Source organism: Ascaphus truei, unplaced genomic scaffold (genome assembly GCF_040206685.1).
Source record: "Ascaphus truei isolate aAscTru1 unplaced genomic scaffold, aAscTru1.hap1 HAP1_SCAFFOLD_1002, whole genome shotgun sequence".
In the NCBI taxonomy this organism is placed as follows: Eukaryota; Metazoa; Chordata; class Amphibia; order Anura; family Ascaphidae; genus Ascaphus; species Ascaphus truei.
In genome coordinates, this window is record NW_027453866.1 from 4381 (window position 1) to 29866 (window position 25486).

At 50.9% G+C, this 25486-nt stretch overlaps 1 protein-coding gene across 1 annotated transcript in view; it reads right to left on the reverse strand.

Moving 5' to 3' along the window:
* Window positions 1–5692: 5692 nt before the first annotated feature.
* The window catches only part of LOC142474881 (cilia- and flagella-associated protein 221-like), a gene marked incomplete at its 3' end in the record, with an annotated part of 43367 nt that continues 23573 nt past the window's right edge, over window positions 5693–25486 (reverse strand). Inside the window, exons 4-5 of the mRNA XM_075581023.1 lie at window positions 6237–6323; window positions 5693–5797 (exon numbers count right to left, since the gene is read on the reverse strand). Of these exons, the coding sequence (XP_075437138.1) occupies window positions 5693–5797; window positions 6237–6323 (192 nt within the window). The remainder of the gene's footprint in view (window positions 5798–6236; window positions 6324–25486) is intronic.

Consider the following 25486-nt stretch of genomic DNA (forward strand, 5'->3'; position numbering starts at 1 on the left):
TGTAACGCTGCGATACAGTCCCCTCGCAGACACAATGTAACGCTGCGATACAGTCCCCTCGCAGACACAATGTAACGCTGCGATACAGTCCCCTCGCAGACACAATGTAACGCTGCGATACAGTCCCCTCGCAGACACAATGTAACGCTGCGATACAGTCCCCTCGCAGACACAATGTAACGCTGCGATACAGTCCCCTCGCAGACACAATGTAACGCTGCGATACAGTCCCCTCGCAGACACAATGTAACGCTGCGATACAGTCCCCTCGCAGACACAATGTAACGCTGCGATACAGTCCCCTCGCAGACACAATGTAACGCTGCGATACAGTCCCCTCGCACACAATGTAACGCTGCGATACAGTCCCCTCGCAGACACAATGTTTTGCTGCGATACAGTCCCCTCGCAGACACAATGTAACGCTGCGATACAGTCCCCTCGCAGACACAATGTAACGCTGCGATACAGTCCTCTCGCAGACACAATGTAACGCTGCGATACAGTCCCCTCGCAGACACAATGTAACGCTGCGATACAGTCCCCTCGCAGACACAATGTAACGCTGCGATACAGTCCCCTCGCAGACACAATGTAACGCTGCGATACAGTCCCCTCGCAGACACAATGTAACGCTGCGATACAGTCCCCTCGCAGACACAATGTAACGCTGCGATACAGTCCCCTCGCAGACACATGTAACGCTGCGATACAGTCCCCTCGCAGACACAATGTAACGCTGCGATACAGTCCCCTCGCACACAATGTAACGCTGCGATACAGTCCCCTCGCAGACACAATGTTTTGCTGCGATACAGTCCCCTCGCAGACACAATGTAACGCTGCGATACAGTCCCCTCGCAGACACAATGTAACGCTGCGATACAGTCCTCTCGCAGACACAATGTAACGCTGCGATACAGTCCCCTCGCAGACACAATGTAACGCTGCGACACGTTCCCCTCGCAGACACAATGTAACGCTGCGATACAGCCCCCTCGCAGACACAATGTAACGCTGCGATACAGTCCCCTCGCAGACACAATGTAACGCTGCGATACCGTCCCCTCGCAGACACAATGTAACGCTGCGATACAGTCCCCTCGCAGACACAATGTAACGCTGCGATACAGTCCTCTCGCAGACACAATGTAACGCTGCGATACAGCCCCCTCGCAGACACAATGTAACGCTGCGATACAGTCCCCTCGCAGACACAATGTAACGCTGCGATACTGTCCCATCGCAGACACAATGTAACGCTGCGATACAGTCCCCTCGCAGACACAATGTAACGCTGCGATACAGTCCCCTCGCAGACACAATGTAACGCTGCGATACAGTCCCCTCGCACACACAATGTAACGCTGCGATACAGTTCCCTCGCAGACACAATGTAACGCTGCGATACAGCCCCCTCGCAGACAGAATGTAACGCTGCGATACAGTCCCCTCGCAGACACAATGTAACGCTGCGATACAGTCCCCTCGCAGACACAATGTAACGCTGCGATACAGTCCCCTCGCAGACACAATGTAACGCTGCGATACAGTCCTCTCGCAGACACAATGTAACGCTGCGATACCGTCCCCTCGCAGACACAATGTAACGCTGCGATACAGTCCCCTCGCAGACACAATGTAACGCTGCGATACAGTCCCCTCGCAGACACAATGTAACGCTGCGATACAGTCCCCTCGCAGACACAATGTAACGCTGCGATACAGTCCCCTCGCAGACACAATGTAACGCTGCGATACAGTCCCCTCGCAGACACAATGTAACGCTGCGATACAGCCCCCTCGCAGACACAATGTAACGCTGCGATACAGTCCCCTCGCAGACACAATGTAAAGCTGCGACACGTTCCCCTCGCAGAGACAATGTAACGCTGCGATACAGCCCCCTCGCAGACACAATGTAACGCTGCGATACAGCCCCCTCGCAGACACAATGTAACGCTGCGATACAGTCCCCTCGCAGAGACTATGTAACGCTGCGATACAGCCCCCTCGCAGACACAATGTAACGCTGCGATACAGTCCCCTCGCAGACACAATGTAACGCTGCGATACAGTCCCCTCGCAGACACAATGTAACGCTGCGATACAGTCCCCTCGCAGACACAATGTAACGCTGCGATACAGTCCCCTCGCAGACACAATGTAACGCTGCGATACAGTCCCCTCGCAGACACAATGTAACGCTGCGATACAGTCCCCTCGCAGACACAATGTAACACTGCGATACAGTCCCCTCGCAGACACAATGTAACGCTGCGATACAGCCCTCTCGCAGACACAATGTAACGCTGCGATACAGTCCCCTCGCAGACACAATGTTGCGCTGCGATACCGTCCCCTCGCAGACACAATGTAACGCTGCGATACAGCCCCCTCGCAGACACAATGTAACGCTGCGATACAGTCCCCTCGCAGACACAATGTAACGCTGCGACACAGCCCCCTCGCAGACACAATGTAACGCTGCGATACAGTCCCCTCGCAGACACAATGTATCGCTGCGATACAGTCCCCTCGCAGACACAATGTAACGCTGCGATACAGTCCCCTCGCAGACACAATGTAACGCTGCGACACAGCCCCCTCGCAGACACAATGTAACGCTGCGATACAGTCCCCTCTCAGACACAATGTATCGCTGCGATACAGTCCCCTCGCAGACACAATGTAACGCTGCGATACAGTCCCCTCGCAGACACAATGTAACGCTGCGATACAGCCCCCTCGCAGACACAATGTAACGCTGCGATACAGTCCCCTCGCAGACACAATGTAACGCTGCGATACAGTCCCCTCGCAGACACAATGTAACGCTGCGATACAGTCCCCTCGCAGACACAATGTAACGCTGCGATACAGCCCCCTCGCAGACACAATGTAACGCTGCGATACAGTCCCCTCGCAGACACAATGTAACGCTGCGATACAGCCCCCTCGCAGACACAATGTAACGCTGCGATACAGTCCCCTCGCAGACACAATGTAACGCTGCGATACAGCCCCCTCGCAGACACAATGTAACGCTGCGATACAGCCCCCTCGCAGACACAATGTAACGCTGCGATACAGTCCCCTCGCAGACACAATGTAACGCTGCGATACAGCCCCTCGCAGACACAATGTAACGCTGCGATACAGCCCCCTCGCAGACACAATGTAACGCTGCGATACAGTCCCCTCGCAGACACAATGTAACGCTGCGATACAGCCCCCTCGCAGACACAATGTAACGCTGCGATACAGCCCCCTCGCAGACACAATGTAACGCTGCGATACAGTCCCCTCGCAGACACAATGTAACGCTGCGATACAGTCCCCTCGCAGACACAATGTAACGCTGCGATACAGCCCCCTCGCAGACACAATGTAACGCTGCGATACAGCCCCCTCGCAGACACAATGTAACGCTGCGATACAGTCCCCTCGCAGACACAATGTAACGCTGCGATACAGCCCCCTCGCAGACACAATGTAACGCTGCGATACAGTCCCCTCGCAGACACAATGTAACGCTGCGATACAGTCCCCTCGCAGACACAATGTAACGCTGCGATACAGTCCCCTCGCAGACACAATGTAACGCTGCGATACAGTACCCTCGCAGACACAATGTAACGCTGCGATACAGCCCCCTCGCAGACACAATGTAACGCTGCGATACAGTCCCCTCGCAGACACAATGTAACGCTGCGATACCGTCCCCTCGCAGACACAATGTAACGCTGCGATACAGTCCCCTCGCAGACACAATGTAACGCTGCGATACAGTCCCCTCGCAGACACAATGTAACGCTGCGATACAGCCCCCTCGCAGACACAATGTAACGCTGCGATACAGTCCCCTCGCAGACACAATGTAACGCTGCGATACAGCCCCCTCGCAGACACAATGTAACGCTGCGATACAGTCCCCTCGCAGACACAATGTAACGCTGCGATACAGTCCCCTCGCAGACACAATGTAACGCTGCGATACAGTCCCCTCGCAGACACAATGTAACGCTGCGATACAGTCCCCTCGCAGACACAATGTAACGCTGCGATACAGTCCCCTCGCAGACACAATGTAACGCTGCGATACAGCCCCCTCGCAGACACAATGTAACGCTGCGATACAGTCCCCTCGCAGACACAATGTAACGCTGCGATACAGCCCCCTCGCAGACACAATGTAACGCTGCGATACAGTCCCCTCGCAGACACAATGTAACGCTGCGATACAGTCCCCTCGCAGACACAATGTAACGCTGCGATACAGCCCCCTCGCAGACACAATGTAACGCTGCGATACAGTCCCCTCGCAGACACAATGTAACGCTGCGATACAGTCCCCTCGCAGACACAATGTAACGCTGCGATACAGTCCCCTCGCAGACACAATGTAACGCTGCGATACAGTCCCCTCGCAGACACAATGTAAAGCTGCGATACAGTCCCCTCGCAGACACAATGTAACACTGCGATACAGTCCCCTCGCAGACACAATGTAACGCTGCGATACAGCCCCCTCGCAGACACAATGTAACGCTGCGATACAGTCCCCTCGCAGACACAATGTAACGCTGCGATACCGTCCCCTCGCAGACACAATGTAACGCTGCGATACAGTCCCCTCGCAGACACAATGTAACGCTGCGATACAGTCCCCTCGCAGACACAATGTAACGCTGCGATACAGCCCCCTCGCAGACACAATGTAACGCTGCGATACAGTCCCCTCGCAGACACAATGTAACGCTGCGATACAGCCCCCTCGCAGACACAATGTAACGCTGCGATACAGTCCCCTCGCAGACACAATGTAACGCTGCGATACAGTCCCCTCGCAGACACAATGTAACGCTGCGATACAGTCCCCTCGCAGACACAATGTAACGCTGCGATACAGTCCCCTCGCAGACACAATGTAACGCTGCGATACAGTCCCCTCGCAGACACAATGTAACGCTGCGATACAGCCCCCTCGCAGACACAATGTAACGCTGCGATACAGTCCCCTCGCAGACACAATGTAACGCTGCGATACAGCCCCCTCGCAGACACAATGTAACGCTGCGATACAGTCCCCTCGCAGACACAATGTAACGCTGCGATACAGTCCCCTCGCAGACACAATGTAACGCTGCGATACAGCCCCCTCGCAGACACAATGTAACGCTGCGATACAGTCCCCTCGCAGACACAATGTAACGCTGCGATACAGTCCCCTCGCAGACACAATGTAACGCTGCGATACAGTCCCCTCGCAGACACAATGTAACGCTGCGATACAGTCCCCTCGCAGGCACAATGTAACGCTGCGATACAGCCCCCTCGCAGACACAATGTAACGCTGCGATACAGCCCCCTCGCAGACACAATGTAACGCTGCGATACAGTCCCCTCGCAGACACAATGTAACGCTGCGATACAGCCCCCTCGCAGACACAATGTAACGCTGCGATACAGCCCCCTCGCAGACACAATGTAACGCTGCGATACAGCCCCCTCGCAGACACAATGTAACGCTGCGATACAGCCCCCTTGCAGCTAGTCACAGTAACGGTGACAGTGACGGTGACAGTGACGGTGACAGTGACGGTGACAGTGACGGTGACAGTGACGGTGACAGTGACGGTGACAGTGACGGTGACAGTGACGGTGACAGTGACGGTGACAGTGACGGAACGCCTCTTACTTTGCAATGCAGCCGGACACAGTCATAGTAATATCTCCATTCATCAGGGAAGAAATCAACGGTGACCGTGAACGCCAATCCTGGAGCAAGCATGTTCTGTGCAGGGGGGCAAGAAACATGTCAGAAACCCCCACAGGCTGAATAAAGGGGTATTACTGTGTGTTAATAAAACCAAAGAAATATACACTACCTACTTCAAAAAACATATCCCACAGGGCTAGTATCGCTAGATTTACTACCAACTAATTCACTCGTTGTTTTCCAAAACCTTCCATGTGCCGTGATTTACACGCAGATCCGGCAGCGCCCCTCCGTGCGGCAACTGCTCACCGCTAAATCCCAATGTGGGGGGCGTAAAATACCCAGTGAGAAAATACATAACACAAAGGAAAGGGAGCGTCTCTCACCTCTTATTCTAATAATGCACTGCACAATATTTCTATTAAATACAAAATACAAACAGATGAGTAGAAAAGGCAAAAGATAAAAGTACCATAAAAAGCCCTCGGTAACCGGGCGTTATTGTGCTACTTACCGTCTTGCTGTAGGCGATGGTGAAGTACTTTGTCTGTGGCGGTATGATGTGGACATTCAGCACATCTGGAGAAATATTTACCAGTTTCTGTATAGAATAGAAAGATAGTTATGAATTGGATCTCAGAGAATGTCTCTGGGTTAAACCCCTGTCTCAGGGCAGATCCGCACCACCTCTTGTGTTGCCTTTATTCAGACACACAATGTATCTTCATACAAAACCGGTGCCAGGCCTGGCAGAGCACTGAGAAACACACACATTGCCGGCAGATAAGGACCATTTGGCTCCTGTCCCCAGAGCCCGGAGTGTATCGCCCTGTCCCCAGAGTGTATCGCCCTGTCCCCAGAGTGTATCGCCCTGTCCCCAGAGTGTATCGCCCTGTCCCCAGAGCCCAGAGTGTATCGCCTTGTCCCCAGAGTGTATCGCCCTGTCCCCAGAGTGTATCGCCCTGTCCCCAGAGTGTATCGCCCTGTCCCCAGAGTGTATCGCCCTGTCCCCAGAGTGTATCGCCCTGTCCCCAGAGTGTATCGCCCTGTCCCCAGAGTGTATCGCCCTGTCCCCAGAGTGTATCGCCCTGTCCCCAGAGTGTATCGCCCTGTCCCCAGAGTGTATCGCCCTGTCCCCAGAGCCCGGAGTGCATCACACTCACTACAACCTGCACGGCGTGTTTATCACACTCACTACAACCTGCACGGCGTGTTTATCACACTCACTACAACCTGCACGGCGTGTTTATCACACTCATCACATCCTGCACGGCGTGTTTATCACACTCACTACAACCTGCACGGCGTGTTTATCACACTCACTACAACCTGCACGGCGTGTTTATCACACTCACCACAACCTGCACGGCGTGTTTATCACACTCACCACAACCTGCACGGCGTGTTTATCACACTCACTACAACCTGCACGGCATGTTTATCACACTCACTACAACCCGCACGGCGTGTTTATCACACACTACAACCTGCACGGCGTGTTTATCACACTCACTACAACCTGCACGGCGTGTTTATCACACTCACTACAACCTGCACGGCGTGTTTATCACACTCACTACAACCTGCACGGCGTGTTTATCACACTCACTACAACCTGCACGGCGTGTTTATCACACTCACTACAACCTGCACGGCGTGTTTATCACACTCACTACAACCTGCACGGCGTGTTTATCACACTCACTACAACCTGCACGGCGTGTTTATCACACTCACTACAACCTGCACGGCGTGTTTATCACACTCACTACAACCTGCACGGCGTGTTTATCACACTCACTACACCCTGCACGGCGTGTTTATCACACTCACTACAACCTGCACGGCGTGTTTATCACACTCACTACAACCTGCACGGCGTGTTTATCACACTCACTACAACCTGCACGGCGTGTTTATCACACTCACTACAACCTGCACGGCGTGTTTATCACACTCACTACAACCTGCACGGCGTGTTTATCACACTCACTACAACCTGCACGGCGTGTTTATCACACTCACTACAACCTGCACGGCATGTTTATCACACTCACTACAACCTGCACGGCGTGTTTATCACACTCACTACAACCTGCACGGCGTGTTTATCACACACTACAACCTGCGAGGCGTGTTTATCACACTCACTACAACCTGCACGGCGTGTTTATCACACTCACTACAACCTGCACGGCATGTTTATCACACTCACTACAACCTGCACGGCATGTTTATCACACTCACTACAACCTGCACGGCGTGTTTATCACACTCACTACAACCTGCACGGCGTGTTTATCACACTCACTACAACCTGCGAGGCGTGTTTATCACACTCACTACAACCTGCACGGCGTGTTTATCACACTCACTACAACCTGCGAGGCGTGTTTATCACACTCACTACAACCTGCACGGCGTGTTTATCACACTCACTACAACCTGCACGGCGTGTTTATCACACTCACTACAACCTGCGAGGCGTGTTTATCACACTCACTACAACCTGCACGGCGTGTTTATCACACTCACTACAACCTGCACGGCGTGTTTATCACACTCACTACAACCTGCACGGCGTGTTTATCACACTCACTACAACCTGCACGGCGTGTTTATCACACACTACAACCTGCACGGCGTGTTTATCACACTCACTACAACCTGCACGGCGTGTTTATCACACTCACTACAACCTGCACGGCGTGTTTATCACACTTACTACAACCTGCACGGCGTGTTTATCACACACACTACAACCTGCACGGCGTGTTTATCACACACTACAACCTGCACGGCGTGTTTATCACACTCACTACAACCTGCACGGCGTGTTTATCACACTCACTACAACCTGCACGGCGTGTTTATCACACTCACTACAACCTGCACGGCGTGTTTATCACACTCACTACAACCCGCACGGCATGTTTATCACACACTACAACCTGCACGGCGTGTTTATCAAACTCACTACAACCTGCACGGCGTGTTTATCACACTCACTACAACCTGCACGGCGTGTTTATCACACTCACTACAACCTGCACGGCGTGTTTATCACACTCACTACAACCTGCACGGCGTGTTTATCACACACTACAACCTGCACGGCGTGTTTATCACACTCACTACAACCTGCACGGCGTGTTTATCACACTCACTACAACCTGCACGGCGTGTTTATCACACTTACTACAACCTGCACGGCGTGTTTATCACACTCACTACAACCTGCACGGCGTGTTTATCACACTCACTACAACCTGCACGGCGTGTTTATCACACTCACTACAACCTGCACGGCATGTTTATCACACTCACTACAACCTGCACGGCGTGTTTATCACACTCACTACAACCTGCACGGCGTGTTTATCACACTCACTACAACCTGCACGGCGTGTTTATCACACTCACTACAACCTGCACAGCATGTTTATCACACTCACCACATCCTGCACGGCGTGTTTATCACACTCACTACAACCCGCACGGCGTGTTTATCACACTCACTACAACCTGCACAGCATGTTTATCACACTCACCACATCCTGCACGGCGTGTTTATCACACTCACTGCAACCTGCACGGCGTGTTTATCACACTTACTACAACCTGCACGGCGTGTTTATCACACACTACAACCTGCACGGCGTGTTTATCACACTTACTACAACCTGCACAGCGTGTTTATCACACTCACTACAACCTGCGAGGCGTGTTTATCACACTCACTACAACCTGCACGGCGTGTTTATCACACTCACTACAACCTGCACGGCGTGTTTATCACACTCACTACAACCTGCACGGCGTGTTTATCACACTCACTACAACCTGCACGGCGTGTTTATCACACTCACTACAACCTGCACGGCGTGTTTATCACACACTACAACCTGCACGGCATGTTTATCACACTCACTACAACCTGCACGGCGTGTTTATCACACTCACTGCAACCTGCGAGGCGTGTTTATCACACTCACTACAACCTGCACGGCGTGTTTATCACACTCACTACAACCTGCACGGCGTGTTTATCACACTCACTACAACCTGCACGGCGTGTTTATCACACTTACTACAACCTGCACGGCGTGTTTATCACACACTACAACCTGCACGGCGTGTTTATCACACTCACTACAACCTGCACGGCGTGTTTATCACACTCACTACAACCTGCACGGCGTGTTTATCACACTCACTACAACCTGCACGGCGTGTTTATCACACTCACTACAACCCGCACGGCATGTTTATCACACTCACTACAACCTGCACGGCGTGTTTATCACACTCACTACAACCTGCACGGCGTGTTTATCACACTCACTACAACCTGCACGGCGTGTTTATCACACTCACTACAACCTGCACGGCGTGTTTATCACACTCACTACAACCTGCACGGCGTGTTTATCACACTCACTACAACCTGCACGGCGTGTTTATCACACTCACTACAACCTGCACGGCGTGTTTATCACACACTACAACCTGCACGGCGTGTTTATCACACTCACTACAACCTGCACGGCGTGTTTATCACACTCACTACAACCTGCACGGCGTGTTTATCACACTCACTACAACCTGCACGGCGTGTTTATCACACTCACTACAACCTGCACGGCGTGTTTATCACACTTACTACAACCTGCACGGCGTGTTTATCACACTCACTACAACCTGCACGGCGTGTTTATCACACTCACTACAACCTGCACGGCGTGTTTATCACACTCACTACAACCTGCGAGGCGTGTTTATCACACTCACTACAACCTGCACGGCGTGTTTATCACACTCACTACAACCTGCACGGCGTGTTTATCACACTCACTACAACCTGCACGGCGTGTTTATCACACTCACTACAACCTGCACGGCGTGTTTATCACACTCACTACAACCTGCACGGCGTGTTTATCACACTCACTACAACCTGCACGGCGTGTTTATCACACTCACTACAACCTGCACGGCGTGTTTATCACACTCACTACAACCTGCACGGCGTGTTTATCACACTTACTACAACCTGCACGGCGTGTTTATCACACACTACAACCTGCACGGCGTGTTTATCACACTCACTACAACCTGCACGGCGTGTTTATCACACTCACTACAACCTGCACGGCGTGTTTATCACACTCACTACAACCTGCACGGCGTGTTTATCACACTCACTACAACCCGCACGGCATGTTTATCACACACTACAACCTGCACGGCGTGTTTATCAAACTCACTACAACCTGCACGGCGTGTTTATCACACTCACTACAACCTGCACGGCGTGTTTATCACACTCACTACAACCTGCACGGCGTGTTTATCACACTCACTACAACCCGCACGGCGTGTTTATCACACTCACTACAACCTGCACGGCGTGTTTATCACACACTACAACCTGCACGGCGTGTTTATCACACTCACTACAACCTGCACGGCGTGTTTATCACACTCACTACAACCTGCACGGCGTGTTTATCACACTTACTACAACCTGCACGGCGTGTTTATCACACACTACAACCTGCACGGCGTGTTTATCACACTCACTACAACCTGCACGGCGTGTTTATCACACTCACTACAACCTGCACGGCGTGTTTATCACACTCACTACAACCTGCACGGCGTGTTTATCACACTCATTACAACCCGCACGGCATGTTTATCACACACTACAACCTGCACGGCGTGTTTATCAAACTCACTACAACCCGCACGGCATGTTTATCACACACTACAACCTGCACGGCGTGTTTATCAAACTCACTACAACCTGCACGGCGTGTTTATCACACTCACTACAACCTGCACGGCGTGTTTATCACACTCACTACAACCTGCACGGCGTGTTTATCACACACTACAACCTGCACGGCGTGTTTATCACACTCACTACAACCTGCACGGCGTGTTTATCACACTTACTACAACCTGCACGGCGTGTTTATCACACTCACTACAACCTGCACGGCGTGTTTATCACACTCACTACAACCTGCACGGCGTGTTTATCACACTCACTACAACCTGCACGGCATGTTTATCACACTCACTACAACCTGCACGGCGTGTTTATCACACTCACTACAACCTGCACGGCGTGTTTATCACACTCACTACAACCTGCACGGCGTGTTTATCACACTCACTACAACCTGCACAGCATGTTTATCACACTCACCACATCCTGCACGGCGTGTTTATCACACTCACTACAACCCGCACGGCGTGTTTATCACACTCACTACAACCTGCACGGCATGTTTATCACACTCACCACATCCTGCACGGCGTGTTTATCACACTCACTGCAACCTGCACGGCGTGTTTATCACACTTACTACAACCTGCACGGCGTGTTTATCACACACTACAACCTGCACGGCGTGTTTATCACACTTACTACAACCTGCACAGCGTGTTTATCACACTCACTACAACCTGCGAGGCGTGTTTATCACACTCACTACAACCTGCACGGCGTGTTTATCACACTCACTACAACCTGCACGGCGTGTTTATCACACTCACTACAACCTGCACGGCGTGTTTATCACACTCACTACAACCTGCACGGCGTGTTTATCACACTCACTACAACCTGCACGGCGTGTTTATCACACACTACAACCTGCACGGCATGTTTATCACACTCACTACAACCTGCACGGCGTGTTTATCACACTCACTGCAACCTGCGAGGCGTGTTTATCACACTCACTACAACCTGCACGGCGTGTTTATCACACTCACTACAACCTGCACGGCGTGTTTATCACACTCACTACAACCTGCACGGCATGTTTATCACACTCACTACAACCTGCACGGCATGTTTATCACACTCACTACAACCTGCACGGCGTGTTTATCACACTCACTACAACCTGCACGGCGTGTTTATCACACTCACTACAACCTGCGAGGCGTGTTTATCACACTCACTACAACCTGCACGGCGTGTTTATCACACTCACTACAACCTGCGAGGCGTGTTTATCACACTCACTACAACCTGCACGGCGTGTTTATCACACTCACTACAACCTGCACGGCGTGTTTATCACACTCACTACAACCTGCGAGGCGTGTTTATCACACTCACTACAACCTGCACGGCGTGTTTATCACACTCACTACAACCTGCACGGCGTGTTTATCACACTCACTACAACCTGCACGGCGTGTTTATCACACTCACTACAACCTGCACGGCGTGTTTATCACACTCACTACAACCTGCACGGCGTGTTTATCACACACTACAACCTGCACGGCGTGTTTATCACACTCACTACAACCTGCACGGCGTGTTTATCACACTCACTACAACCTGCACGGCGTGTTTATCACACTTACTACAACCTGCACGGCGTGTTTATCACACACTACAACCTGCACGGCGTGTTTATCACACTCACTACAACCTGCACGGCGTGTTTATCACACTCACTACAACCTGCACGGCGTGTTTATCACACTCACTACAACCTGCACGGCGTGTTTATCACACTCACTACAACCCGCACGGCATGTTTATCACACACTACAACCTGCACGGCGTGTTTATCAAACTCACTACAACCTGCACGGCGTGTTTATCACACTCACTACAACCTGCACGGCGTGTTTATCACACTCACTACAACCTGCACGGCGTGTTTATCACACTCACTACAACCCGCACGGCGTGTTTATCACACTCACTACAACCTGCACGGCGTGTTTATCACACACTACAACCTGCACGGCGTGTTTATCACACTCACTACAACCTGCACGGCGTGTTTATCACACTCACTACAACCTGCACGGCGTGTTTATCACACTTACTACAACCTGCACGGCGTGTTTATCACACACTACAACCTGCACGGCGTGTTTATCACACTCACTACAACCTGCACGGCGTGTTTATCACACTCACTACAACCTGCACGGCGTGTTTATCACACTCACTACAACCTGCACGGCGTGTTTATCACACTCACTACAACCCGCACGGCATGTTTATCACACACTACAACCTGCACGGCGTGTTTATCAAACTCACTACAACCTGCACGGCGTGTTTATCACACTCACTACAACCTGCACGGCGTGTTTATCACACTCACTACAACCTGCACGGCGTGTTTATCACACTCACTACAACCTGCACGGCGTGTTTATCACACACTACAACCTGCACGGCGTGTTTATCACACTCACTACAACCTGCACGGCGTGTTTATCACACTCACTACAACCTGCACGGCGTGTTTATCACACTTACTACAACCTGCACGGCGTGTTTATCACACTCACTACAACCTGCATGGCGTGTTTATCACACTCACTACAACCTGCACGGCGTGTTTATCACACTCACTACAACCTGCACGGCATGTTTATCACACTCACTACAACCTGCACGGCGTGTTTATCACACTCACTACAACCTGCACGGCGTGTTTATCACACTCACTACAACCTGCACGGCGTGTTTATCACACTCACTACAACCTGCACAGCATGTTTATCACACTCACCACATCCTGCACGGCGTGTTTATCACACTCACTACAACCCGCACGGCGTGTTTATCACACTCACTACAACCTGCACAGCATGTTTATCACACTCACCACATCCTGCACGGCGTGTTTATCACACTCACTGCAACCTGCACGGCGTGTTTATCACACTTACTACAACCTGCACGGCGTGTTTATCACACACTACAACCTGCACGGCGTGTTTATCACACTTACTACAACCTGCACAGCGTGTTTATCACACTCACTACAACCTGCGAGGCGTGTTTATCACACTCACTACAACCTGCACGGCGTGTTTATCACACTCACTACAACCTGCACGGCGTGTTTATCACACTCACTACAACCTGCACGGCGTGTTTATCACACTCACTACAACCTGCACGGCGTGTTTATCACACTCACTACAACCTGCACGGCGTGTTTATCACACACTACAACCTGCACGGCATGTTTATCACACTCACTACAACCTGCACGGCGTGTTTATCACACTCACTGCAACCTGCGAGGCGTGTTTATCACACTCACTACAACCTGCACGGCGTGTTTATCACACTCACTACAACCTGCACGGCGTGTTTATCACACTCACTACAACCTGCACGGCGTGTTTATCACACTCACTACAACCTGCACGGCGTGTTTATCACACTCACTACAACCCGCACGGCGTGTTTATCACACTCACTACAACCCGCACGGCGTGTTTATCACACTCACTACAACCTGCACGGCGTGTTTATCACACTCACTACAACCTGCACGGCGTGTTTATCACACTCACTACAACCTGCACGGCGTGTTTATCACACTCACTACAACCTGCACGGCGTGTTTATCACACTCACTACAACCTGCACGGCGTGTTTATCACACTCACTACAACCTGCACGGCATGTTTATCACACTCACTACAACCTGCACGGCGTGTTTATCACACTCACTACAACCTGCACGGCGTGTTTATCACACACTACAACCTGCGAGGCGTGTTTATCACACTCACTACAACCTGCACGGCGTGTTTATCACACTCACTACAACCTGCACGGCATGTTTATCACACTCACTACAACCTGCACGGCATGTTTATCACACTCACTACAACCTGCACGGCGTGTTTATCACACTCACTACAACCTGCACGGCGTGTTTATCACACTCACTACAACCTGCGAGGCGTGTTTATCACACTCACTACAACCTGCACGGCGTGTTTATCACACTCACTACAACCTGCGAGGCGTGTTTATCACACTCACTACAACCTGCACGGCGTGTTTATCACACTCACTACAACCTGCACGGCGTGTTTATCACACTCACTACAACCTGCGAGGCGTGTTTATCACACTCACTACAACCTGCACGGCGTGTTTATCACACTCACTACAACCTGCACGGCGTGTTTATCACACTCACTACAACCTGCACGGCGTGTTTATCACACTCACTACAACCTGCACGGCGTGTTTATCACACACTACAACCTGCACGGCGTGTTTATCACACTCACTACAACCTGCACGGCGTGTTTATCACACTCACTACAACCTGCACGGCGTGTTTATCACACTTACTACAACCTGCACGGCGTGTTTATCACACACACTACAACCTGCACGGCGTGTTTATCACACACTACAACCTGCACGGCGTGTTTATCACACTCACTACAACCTGCACGGCGTGTTTATCACACTCACTACAACCTGCACGGCGTGTTTATCACACTCACTACAACCTGCGAGGCGTGTTTATCACACTCACTACAACCTGCACGGCGTGTTTATCACACTCACTACAACCTGCACGGCGTGTTTATCACACTCACTACAACCTGCACGGCGTGTTTATCACACTCACTACAACCTGCACGGCGTGTTTATCACACTTACTACAACCTGCACGGCGTGTTTATCACACACTACAACCTGCACGGCGTGTTTATCACACTCACTACAACCTGCACGGCGTGTTTATCACACTCACTACAACCTGCACGGCGTGTTTATCACACTCACTACAACCTGCACGGCGTGTTTATCACACTCACTACAACCCGCACGGCATGTTTATCACACACTACAACCTGCACGGCGTGTTTATCAAACTCACTACAACCTGCACGGCGTGTTTATCACACTCACTACAACCTGCACGGCGTGTTTATCACACTCACTACAACCTGCACGGCGTGTTTATCACACTCACTACAACCCGCACGGCGTGTTTATCACACTCACTACAACCTGCACGGCGTGTTTATCACACACTACAACCTGCACGGCGTGTTTATCACACTCACTACAACCTGCACGGTGTGTTTATCACACTCACTACAACCTGCACGGCGTGTTTATCACACTTACTACAACCTGCACGGCGTGTTTATCACACACTACAACCTGCACGGCGTGTTTATCACACTCACTACAACCTGCACGGCGTGTTTATCACACTCACTACAACCTGCACGGCGTGTTTATCACACTCACTACAACCTGCACGGCGTGTTTATCACACTCACTACAACCCGCACGGCATGTTTATCACACACTACAACCTGCACGGCGTGTTTATCAAACTCACTACAACCTGCACGGCGTGTTTATCACACTCACTACAACCTGCACGGCGTGTTTATCACACTCACTACAACCTGCACGGCGTGTTTATCACACTCACTACAACCTGCACGGCGTGTTTATCACACACTACAACCTGCACGGCGTGTTTATCACACTCACTACAACCTGCACGGCGTGTTTATCACACTCACTACAACCTGCACGGCGTGTTTATCACACTTACTACAACCTGCACGGCGTGTTTATCACACTCACTACAACCTGCATGGCGTGTTTATCACACTCACTACAACCTGCACGGCGTGTTTATCACACTCACTACAACCTGCACGGCATGTTTATCACACTCACTACAACCTGCACGGCGTGTTTATCACACTCACTACAACCTGCACGGCGTGTTTATCACACTCACTACAACCTGCACGGCGTGTTTATCACACTCACTACAACCTGCACAGCATGTTTATCACACTCACCACATCCTGCACGGCGTGTTTATCACACTCACTACAACCCGCACGGCGTGTTTATCACACTCACTACAACCTGCACAGCATGTTTATCACACTCACCACATCCTGCACGGCGTGTTTATCACACTCACTGCAACCTGCACGGCGTGTTTATCACACTTACTACAACCTGCACGGCGTGTTTATCACACACTACAACCTGCACGGCGTGTTTATCACACTTACTACAACCTGCACAGCGTGTTTATCACACTCACTACAACCTGCGAGGCGTGTTTATCACACTCACTACAACCTGCACGGCGTGTTTATCACACTCACTACAACCTGCACGGCGTGTTTATCACACTCACTACAACCTGCACGGCGTGTTTATCACACTCACTACAACCTGCACGGCGTGTTTATCACACTCACTACAACCTGCACGGCGTGTTTATCACACACTACAACCTGCACGGCATGTTTATCACACTCACTACAACCTGCACGGCGTGTTTATCACACTCACTGCAACCTGCGAGGCGTGTTTATCACACTCACTACAACCTGCACGGCGTGTTTATCACACTCACTACAACCTGCACGGCGTGTTTATCACACTCACTACAACCTGCACGGCGTGTTTATCACACTCACTACAACCTGCACGGCGTGTTTATCACACTCACTACAACCTGCACGGCGTGTTTATCACACTCACTACAACCCGCACGGCGTGTTTATCACACTCACTACAACCTGCACGGCGTGTTTATCACACTCACTACAACCTGCACGGCGTGTTTATCACACTCACTACAACCTGCACGGCGTGTTTATCACACTCACTACAACCTGCACGGCGTGTTTATCACACTCACTACAACCTGCACGGCGTGTTTATCACACTCACTACAACCTGCACGGCATGTTTATCACACTCACTACAACCTGCACGGCGTGTTTATCACACTCACTACAACCTGCACGGCGTGTTTATCACACACTACAACCTGCGAGGCGTGTTTATCACACTCACTACAACCTGCACGGCGTGTTTATCACACTCACTACAACCTGCACGGCATGTTTATCACACTCACTACAACCTGCACGGCATGTTTATCACACTCACTACAACCTGCACGGCGTGTTTATCACACTCACTACAACCTGCACGGCGTGTTTATCACACTCACTACAACCTGCGAGGCGTGTTTATCACACTCACTACAACCTGCACGGCGTGTTTATCACACTCACTACAACCTGCGAGGCGTGTTTATCACACTCACTACAACCTGCACGTCGTGTTTATCACACTCACTACAACCTGCACGGCGTGTTTATCACACTCACTACAACCTGCGAGGCGTGTTTATCACACTCACTACAACCTGCACGGCGTGTTTATCACACTCACTACAACCTGCACGGCGTGTTTATCACACTCACTACAACCTGCACGGCGTGTTTATCACACTCACTACAACCTGCACGGCGTGTTTATCACACACTACAACCTGCACGGCGTGTTTATCACACTCACTACAACCTGCACGGCGTGTTTATCACACTCACTACAACCTGCACGGCGTGTTTATCACACTTACTACAACCTGCACGGCGTGTTTATCACACACACTACAACCTGCACGGCGTGTTTATCACACACTACAACCTGCACGGCGTGTTTATCACACTCACTACAACCTGCACGGCGTGTTTATCACACTCACTACAACCTGCACGGCGTGTTTATCACACTCACTACAACCTGCACGGCGTGTTTATCACACTCACTACAACCCGCACGGCATGTTTATCACACACTACAACCTGCACGGCGTGTTTATCAAACTCACTACAACCTGCACGGCGTGTTTATCACACTCACTACAACCTGCACGGCGTGTTTATCACACTCACTACAACCTGCACGGCGTGTTTATCACACTCACTACAACCTGCACGGCGTGTTTATCACACACTACAACCTGCACGGCGTGTTTATCACACTCACTACAACCTGCACGGCGTGTTTATCACACTCACTACAACCTGCACGGCGTGTTTATCACACTTACTACAACCTGCACGGCGTGTTTATCACACTCACTACAACCTGCACGGCGTGTTTATCACACTCACTACAACCTGCACGGCGTGTTTATCACACTCACTACAACCTGCACGGCATGTTTATCACACTCACTACAACCTGCACGGCGTGTTTATCACACTCACTACAACCTGCACGGCGTGTTTATCACACTCACTACAACCTGCACGGCGTGTTTATCACACTCACTACAACCTGCACAGCATGTTTATCACACTCACCACATCCTGCACGGCGTGTTTATCACACTCACTACAACCCGCACGGCGTGTTTATCACACTCACTACAACCTGCACAGCATGTTTATCACACTCACCACATCCTGCACGGCGTGTTTATCACACTCACTGCAACCTGCACGGCGTGTTTATCACACTTACTACAACCTGCACGGCGTGTTTATCACACACTACAACCTGCACGGCGTGTTTATCACACTTACTACAACCTGCACAGCGTGTTTATCACACTCACTACAACCTGCGAGGCGTGTTTATCACACTCACTACAACCTGCACGGCGTGTTTATCACACTCACTACAACCTGCACGGCGTGTTTATCACACTCACTACAACCTGCACGGCGTGTTTATCACACTCACTACAACCTGCACGGCGTGTTTATCACACTCACTACAACCTGCACGGCGTGTTTATCACACACTACAACCTGCACGGCATGTTTATCACACTCACTACAACCTGCACGGCGTGTTTATCACACTCACTGCAACCTGCGAGGCGTGTTTATCACACTCACTACAACCTGCACGGCGTGTTTATCACACTCACTACAACCTGCACGGCGTGTTTATCACACTCACTACAACCTGCACGGCGTGTTTATCACACTTACTACAACCTGCACGGCGTGTTTATCACACACTACAACCTGCACGGCGTGTTTATCACACTCACTACAACCTGCACGGCGTGTTTATCACACTCACTACAACCTGCACGGCGTGTTTATCACACTCACTACAACCTGCACGGCGTGTTTATCACACTCACTACAACCCGCACGGCATGTTTATCACACTCACTACAACCTGCACGGCGTGTTTATCACACTCACTACAACTTGCACGGCGTGTTTATCACACTCACTACAACCTGCACGGCGTGTTTATCACACTCACTACAACCTGCACGGCGTGTTTATCACACTCACTACAACCTGCACGGCGTGTTTATCACACTCACTACAACCTGCACGGCGTGTTTATCACACTCACTACAACCTGCACGGCGTGTTTATCACACACTACAACCTGCACGGCGTGTTTATCACACTCACTACAACCTGCACGGCGTGTTTATCACACTCACTACAACCTGCACGGCGTGTTTATCACACTCACTACAACCTGCACGGCGTGTTTATCACACTCACTACAACCTGCACGGCGTGTTTATCACACTTACTACAACCTGCACGGCGTGTTTATCACACTCACTACAACCTGCACGGCGTGTTTATCACACTCACTACAACCTGCACGGCGTGTTTATCACACTCACTACAACCTGCGAGGCGTGTTTATCACACTCACTACAACCTGCACGGCGTGTTTATCACACTCACTACAACCTGCACGGCGTGTTTATCACACTCACTACAACCTGCACGGCGTGTTTATCACACTCACTACAACCTGCACGGCGTGTTTATCACACTCACTACAACCTGCACGGCGTGTTTATCACACTCACTACAACCTGCACGGCGTGTTTATCACACTCACTACAACCTGCACGGCGTGTTTATCACACTCACTACAACCTGCACGGCGTGTTTATCACACTTACTACAACCTGCACGGCGTGTTTATCACACACTACAACCTGCACGGCGTGTTTATCACACTCACTACAACCTGCACGGCGTGTTTATCACACTCACTACAACCTGCACGGCGTGTTTATCACACTCACTACAACCTGCACGGCGTGTTTATCACACTCACTACAACCCGCACGGCATGTTTATCACACACTACAACCTGCACGGCGTGTTTATCAAACTCACTACAACCTGCACGGCGTGTTTATCACACTCACTACAACCTGCACGGCGTGTTTATCACACTCACTACAACCTGCACGGCGTGTTTATCACACTCACTACAACCCGCACGGCGTGTTTATCACACTCACTACAACCTGCACGGCGTGTTTATCACACACTACAACCTGCACGGCGTGTTTATCACACTCACTACAACCTGCACGGCGTGTTTATCACACTCACTACAACCTGCACGGCGTGTTTATCACACTTACTACAACCTGCACGGCGTGTTTATCACACACTACAACCTGCACGGCGTGTTTATCACACTCACTACAACCTGCACGGCGTGTTTATCACACTCACTACAACCTGCACGGCGTGTTTATCACACTCACTACAACCTGCACGGCGTGTTTATCACACTCATTACAACCCGCACGGCATGTTTATCACACACTACAACCTGCACGGCGTGTTTATCAAACTCACTACAACCCGCACGGCATGTTTATCACACACTACAACCTGCACGGCGTGTTTATCAAACTCACTACAACCTGCACGGCGTGTTTATCACACTCACTACAACCTGCACGGCGTGTTTATCACACTCACTACAACCTGCACGGCGTGTTTATCACACACTACAACCTGCACGGCGTGTTTATCACACTCACTACAACCTGCACGGCGTGTTTATCACACTTACTACAACCTGCACGGCGTGTTTATCACACTCACTACAACCTGCACGGCGTGTTTATCACACTCACTACAACCTGCACGGCGTGTTTATCACACTCACTACAACCTGCACGGCATGTTTATCACACTCACTACAACCTGCACGGCGTGTTTATCACACTCACTACAACCTGCACGGCGTGTTTATCACACTCACTACAACCTGCACGGCGTGTTTATCACACTCACTACAACCTGCACAGCATGTTTATCACACTCACCACATCCTGCACGGCGTGTTTATCACACTCACTACAACCCGCACGGCGTGTTTATCACACTCACCACAACCTGCACGGCATGTTTATCACACTCACCACATCCTGCACGGCGTGTTTATCACACTCACTGCAACCTGCACGGCGTGTTTATCACACTTACTACAACCTGCACGGCGTGTTTATCACACACTACAACCTGCACGGCGTGTTTATCACACTTACTACAACCTGCACAGCGTGTTTATCACACTCACTACAACCTGCGAGGCGTGTTTATCACACTCACTACAACCTGCACGGCGTGTTTATCACACTCACTACAACCTGCACGGCGTGTTTATCACACTCACTACAACCTGCACGGCGTGTTTATCACACTCACTACAACCTGCACGGCGTGTTTATCACACTCACTACAACCTGCACGGCGTGTTTATCACACACTACAACCTGCACGGCATGTTTATCACACTCACTACAACCTGCACGGCGTGTTTATCACACTCACTGCAACCTGCGAGGCGTGTTTATCACACTCACTACAACCTGCACGGCGTGTTTATCACACTCACTACAACCTGCACGGCGTGTTTATCACACTCACTACAACCTGCACGGCATGTTTATCACACTCACTACAACCTGCACGGCATGTTTATCACACTCACTACAACCTGCACGGCGTGTTTATCACACTCACTACAACCTGCACGGCGTGTTTATCACACTCACTACAACCTGCGAGGCGTGTTTATCACACTCACTACAACCTGCACGGCGTGTTTATCACACTCACTACAACCTGCGAGGCGTGTTTATCACACTCACTACAACCTGCACGGCGTGTTTATCACACTCACTACAACCTGCACGGCGTGTTTATCACACTCACTACAACCTGCGAGGCGTGTTTATCACACTCACTACAACCTGCACGGCGTGTTTATCACACTCACTACAACCTGCACGGCGTGTTTATCACACTCACTACAACCTGCACGGCGTGTTTATCACACTCACTACAACCTGCACGGCGTGTTTATCACACTCACTACAACCTGCACGGCGTGTTTATCACACACTACAACCTGCACGGCGTGTTTATCACACTCACTACAACCTGCACGGCGTGTTTATCACACTCACTACAACCTGCACGGCGTGTTTATCACACTTACTACAACCTGCACGGCGTGTTTATCACACACTACAACCTGCACGGCGTGTTTATCACACTCACTACAACCTGCACGGCGTGTTTATCACACTCACTACAACCTGCACGGCGTGTTTATCACACTCACTACAACCTGCACGGCGTGTTTATCACACTCACTACAACCCGCACGGCATGTTTATCACACACTACAACCTGCACGGCGTGTTTATCAAACTCACTACAACCTGCACGGCGTGTTTATCACACTCACTACAACCTGCACGGCGTGTTTATCACACTCACTACAACCTGCACGGCGTGTTTATCACACTCACTACAACCCGCACGGCGTGTTTATCACACTCACTACAACCTGCACGGCGTGTTTATCACACACTACAACCTGCACGGCGTGTTTATCACACTCACTACAACCTGCACGGCGTGTTTATCACACTCACTACAACCTGCACGGCGTGTTTATCACACTTACTACAACCTGCACGGCGTGTTTATCACACACTACAACCTGCACGGCGTGTTTATCACACTCACTACAACCTGCACGGCGTGTTTATCACACTCACTACAACCCGCACGGCGTGTTTATCACACTCACTACAACCCGCACGGCGTGTTTATCACACTCACTACAACCTGCACGGCGTGTTTATCACACTCACTACAACCTGCACGGCGTGTTTATCACACTCACTACAACCTGCACGGCGTGTTTATCACACTCACTACAACCTGCACGGCGTGTTTATCACACTCACTACAACCTGCACGGCGTGTTTATCACACTCACTACAACCTGCACGGCGTGTTTATCACACTCACTACAACCTGCACGGCGTGTTTATCACACTCACTACAACCTGCACGGCGTGTTTATCACACTCACTACAACCTGCACGGCGTGTTTATCACACTCACTACAACCTGCACGGCGTGTTTATCACACTCACTACAACCTGCACGGCGTGTTTATCACACTCACTACAACCTGCACGGCGTGTTTATCACACACTACAACCTGCACGGCGTGTTTATCACACTCACTACAACCTGCACGGCGTGTTTATCACACTCACTACAACCTGCACGGCGTGTTTATCACACTCACTACAACCTGCACGGCGTGTTTATCACACACTACAACCTGCACGGCATGTTTATCACACTCACTACAACCTGCACGGCGTGTTTATCACACTCACTACAACCTGCACGGCGTGTTTATCACACTCACTACAACCTGCACGGCGTGTTTATCACACTCACTACAACCTGCACAGCATGTTTATCACACTCACCACATCCTGCACGGCGTGTTTATCACACTCACTGCAACCTGCACGGCGTGTTTATCACACTTACTACAACCTGCGAGGCGTGTTTATCACACACTACAACCTGCACGGCGTGTTTATCACACTCACTACAACCTGCACGGCGTGTTTATCACACTCACTACAACCTGCACGGCGTGTTTATCACACTCACTACAACCCTCACGGCGTGTTTATCACACTCACTACACCCTGCACGGCGTGTTTATCACACTCACTACAACCTGCACGGCGTGTTTATCACACTCACTACAACCTGCACGGCGTGTTTATCACACTCACTACAACCTGCACGGCGTGTTTATCACACTCACTACAACCTGCACGGCGTTTTTATCACACTCACTACACCCTGCACGGCGTGTTTATCACACTCACTACAACCTGCACGGCGTGTTTATCACACTCACTACAACCTGCACGGCGTGTTTATCACACTCACTACAACCTGCACGGCGTGTTTATCACACACTACAACCTGCGAGGCGTGTTTATCACACTCACTACAACCTGCACG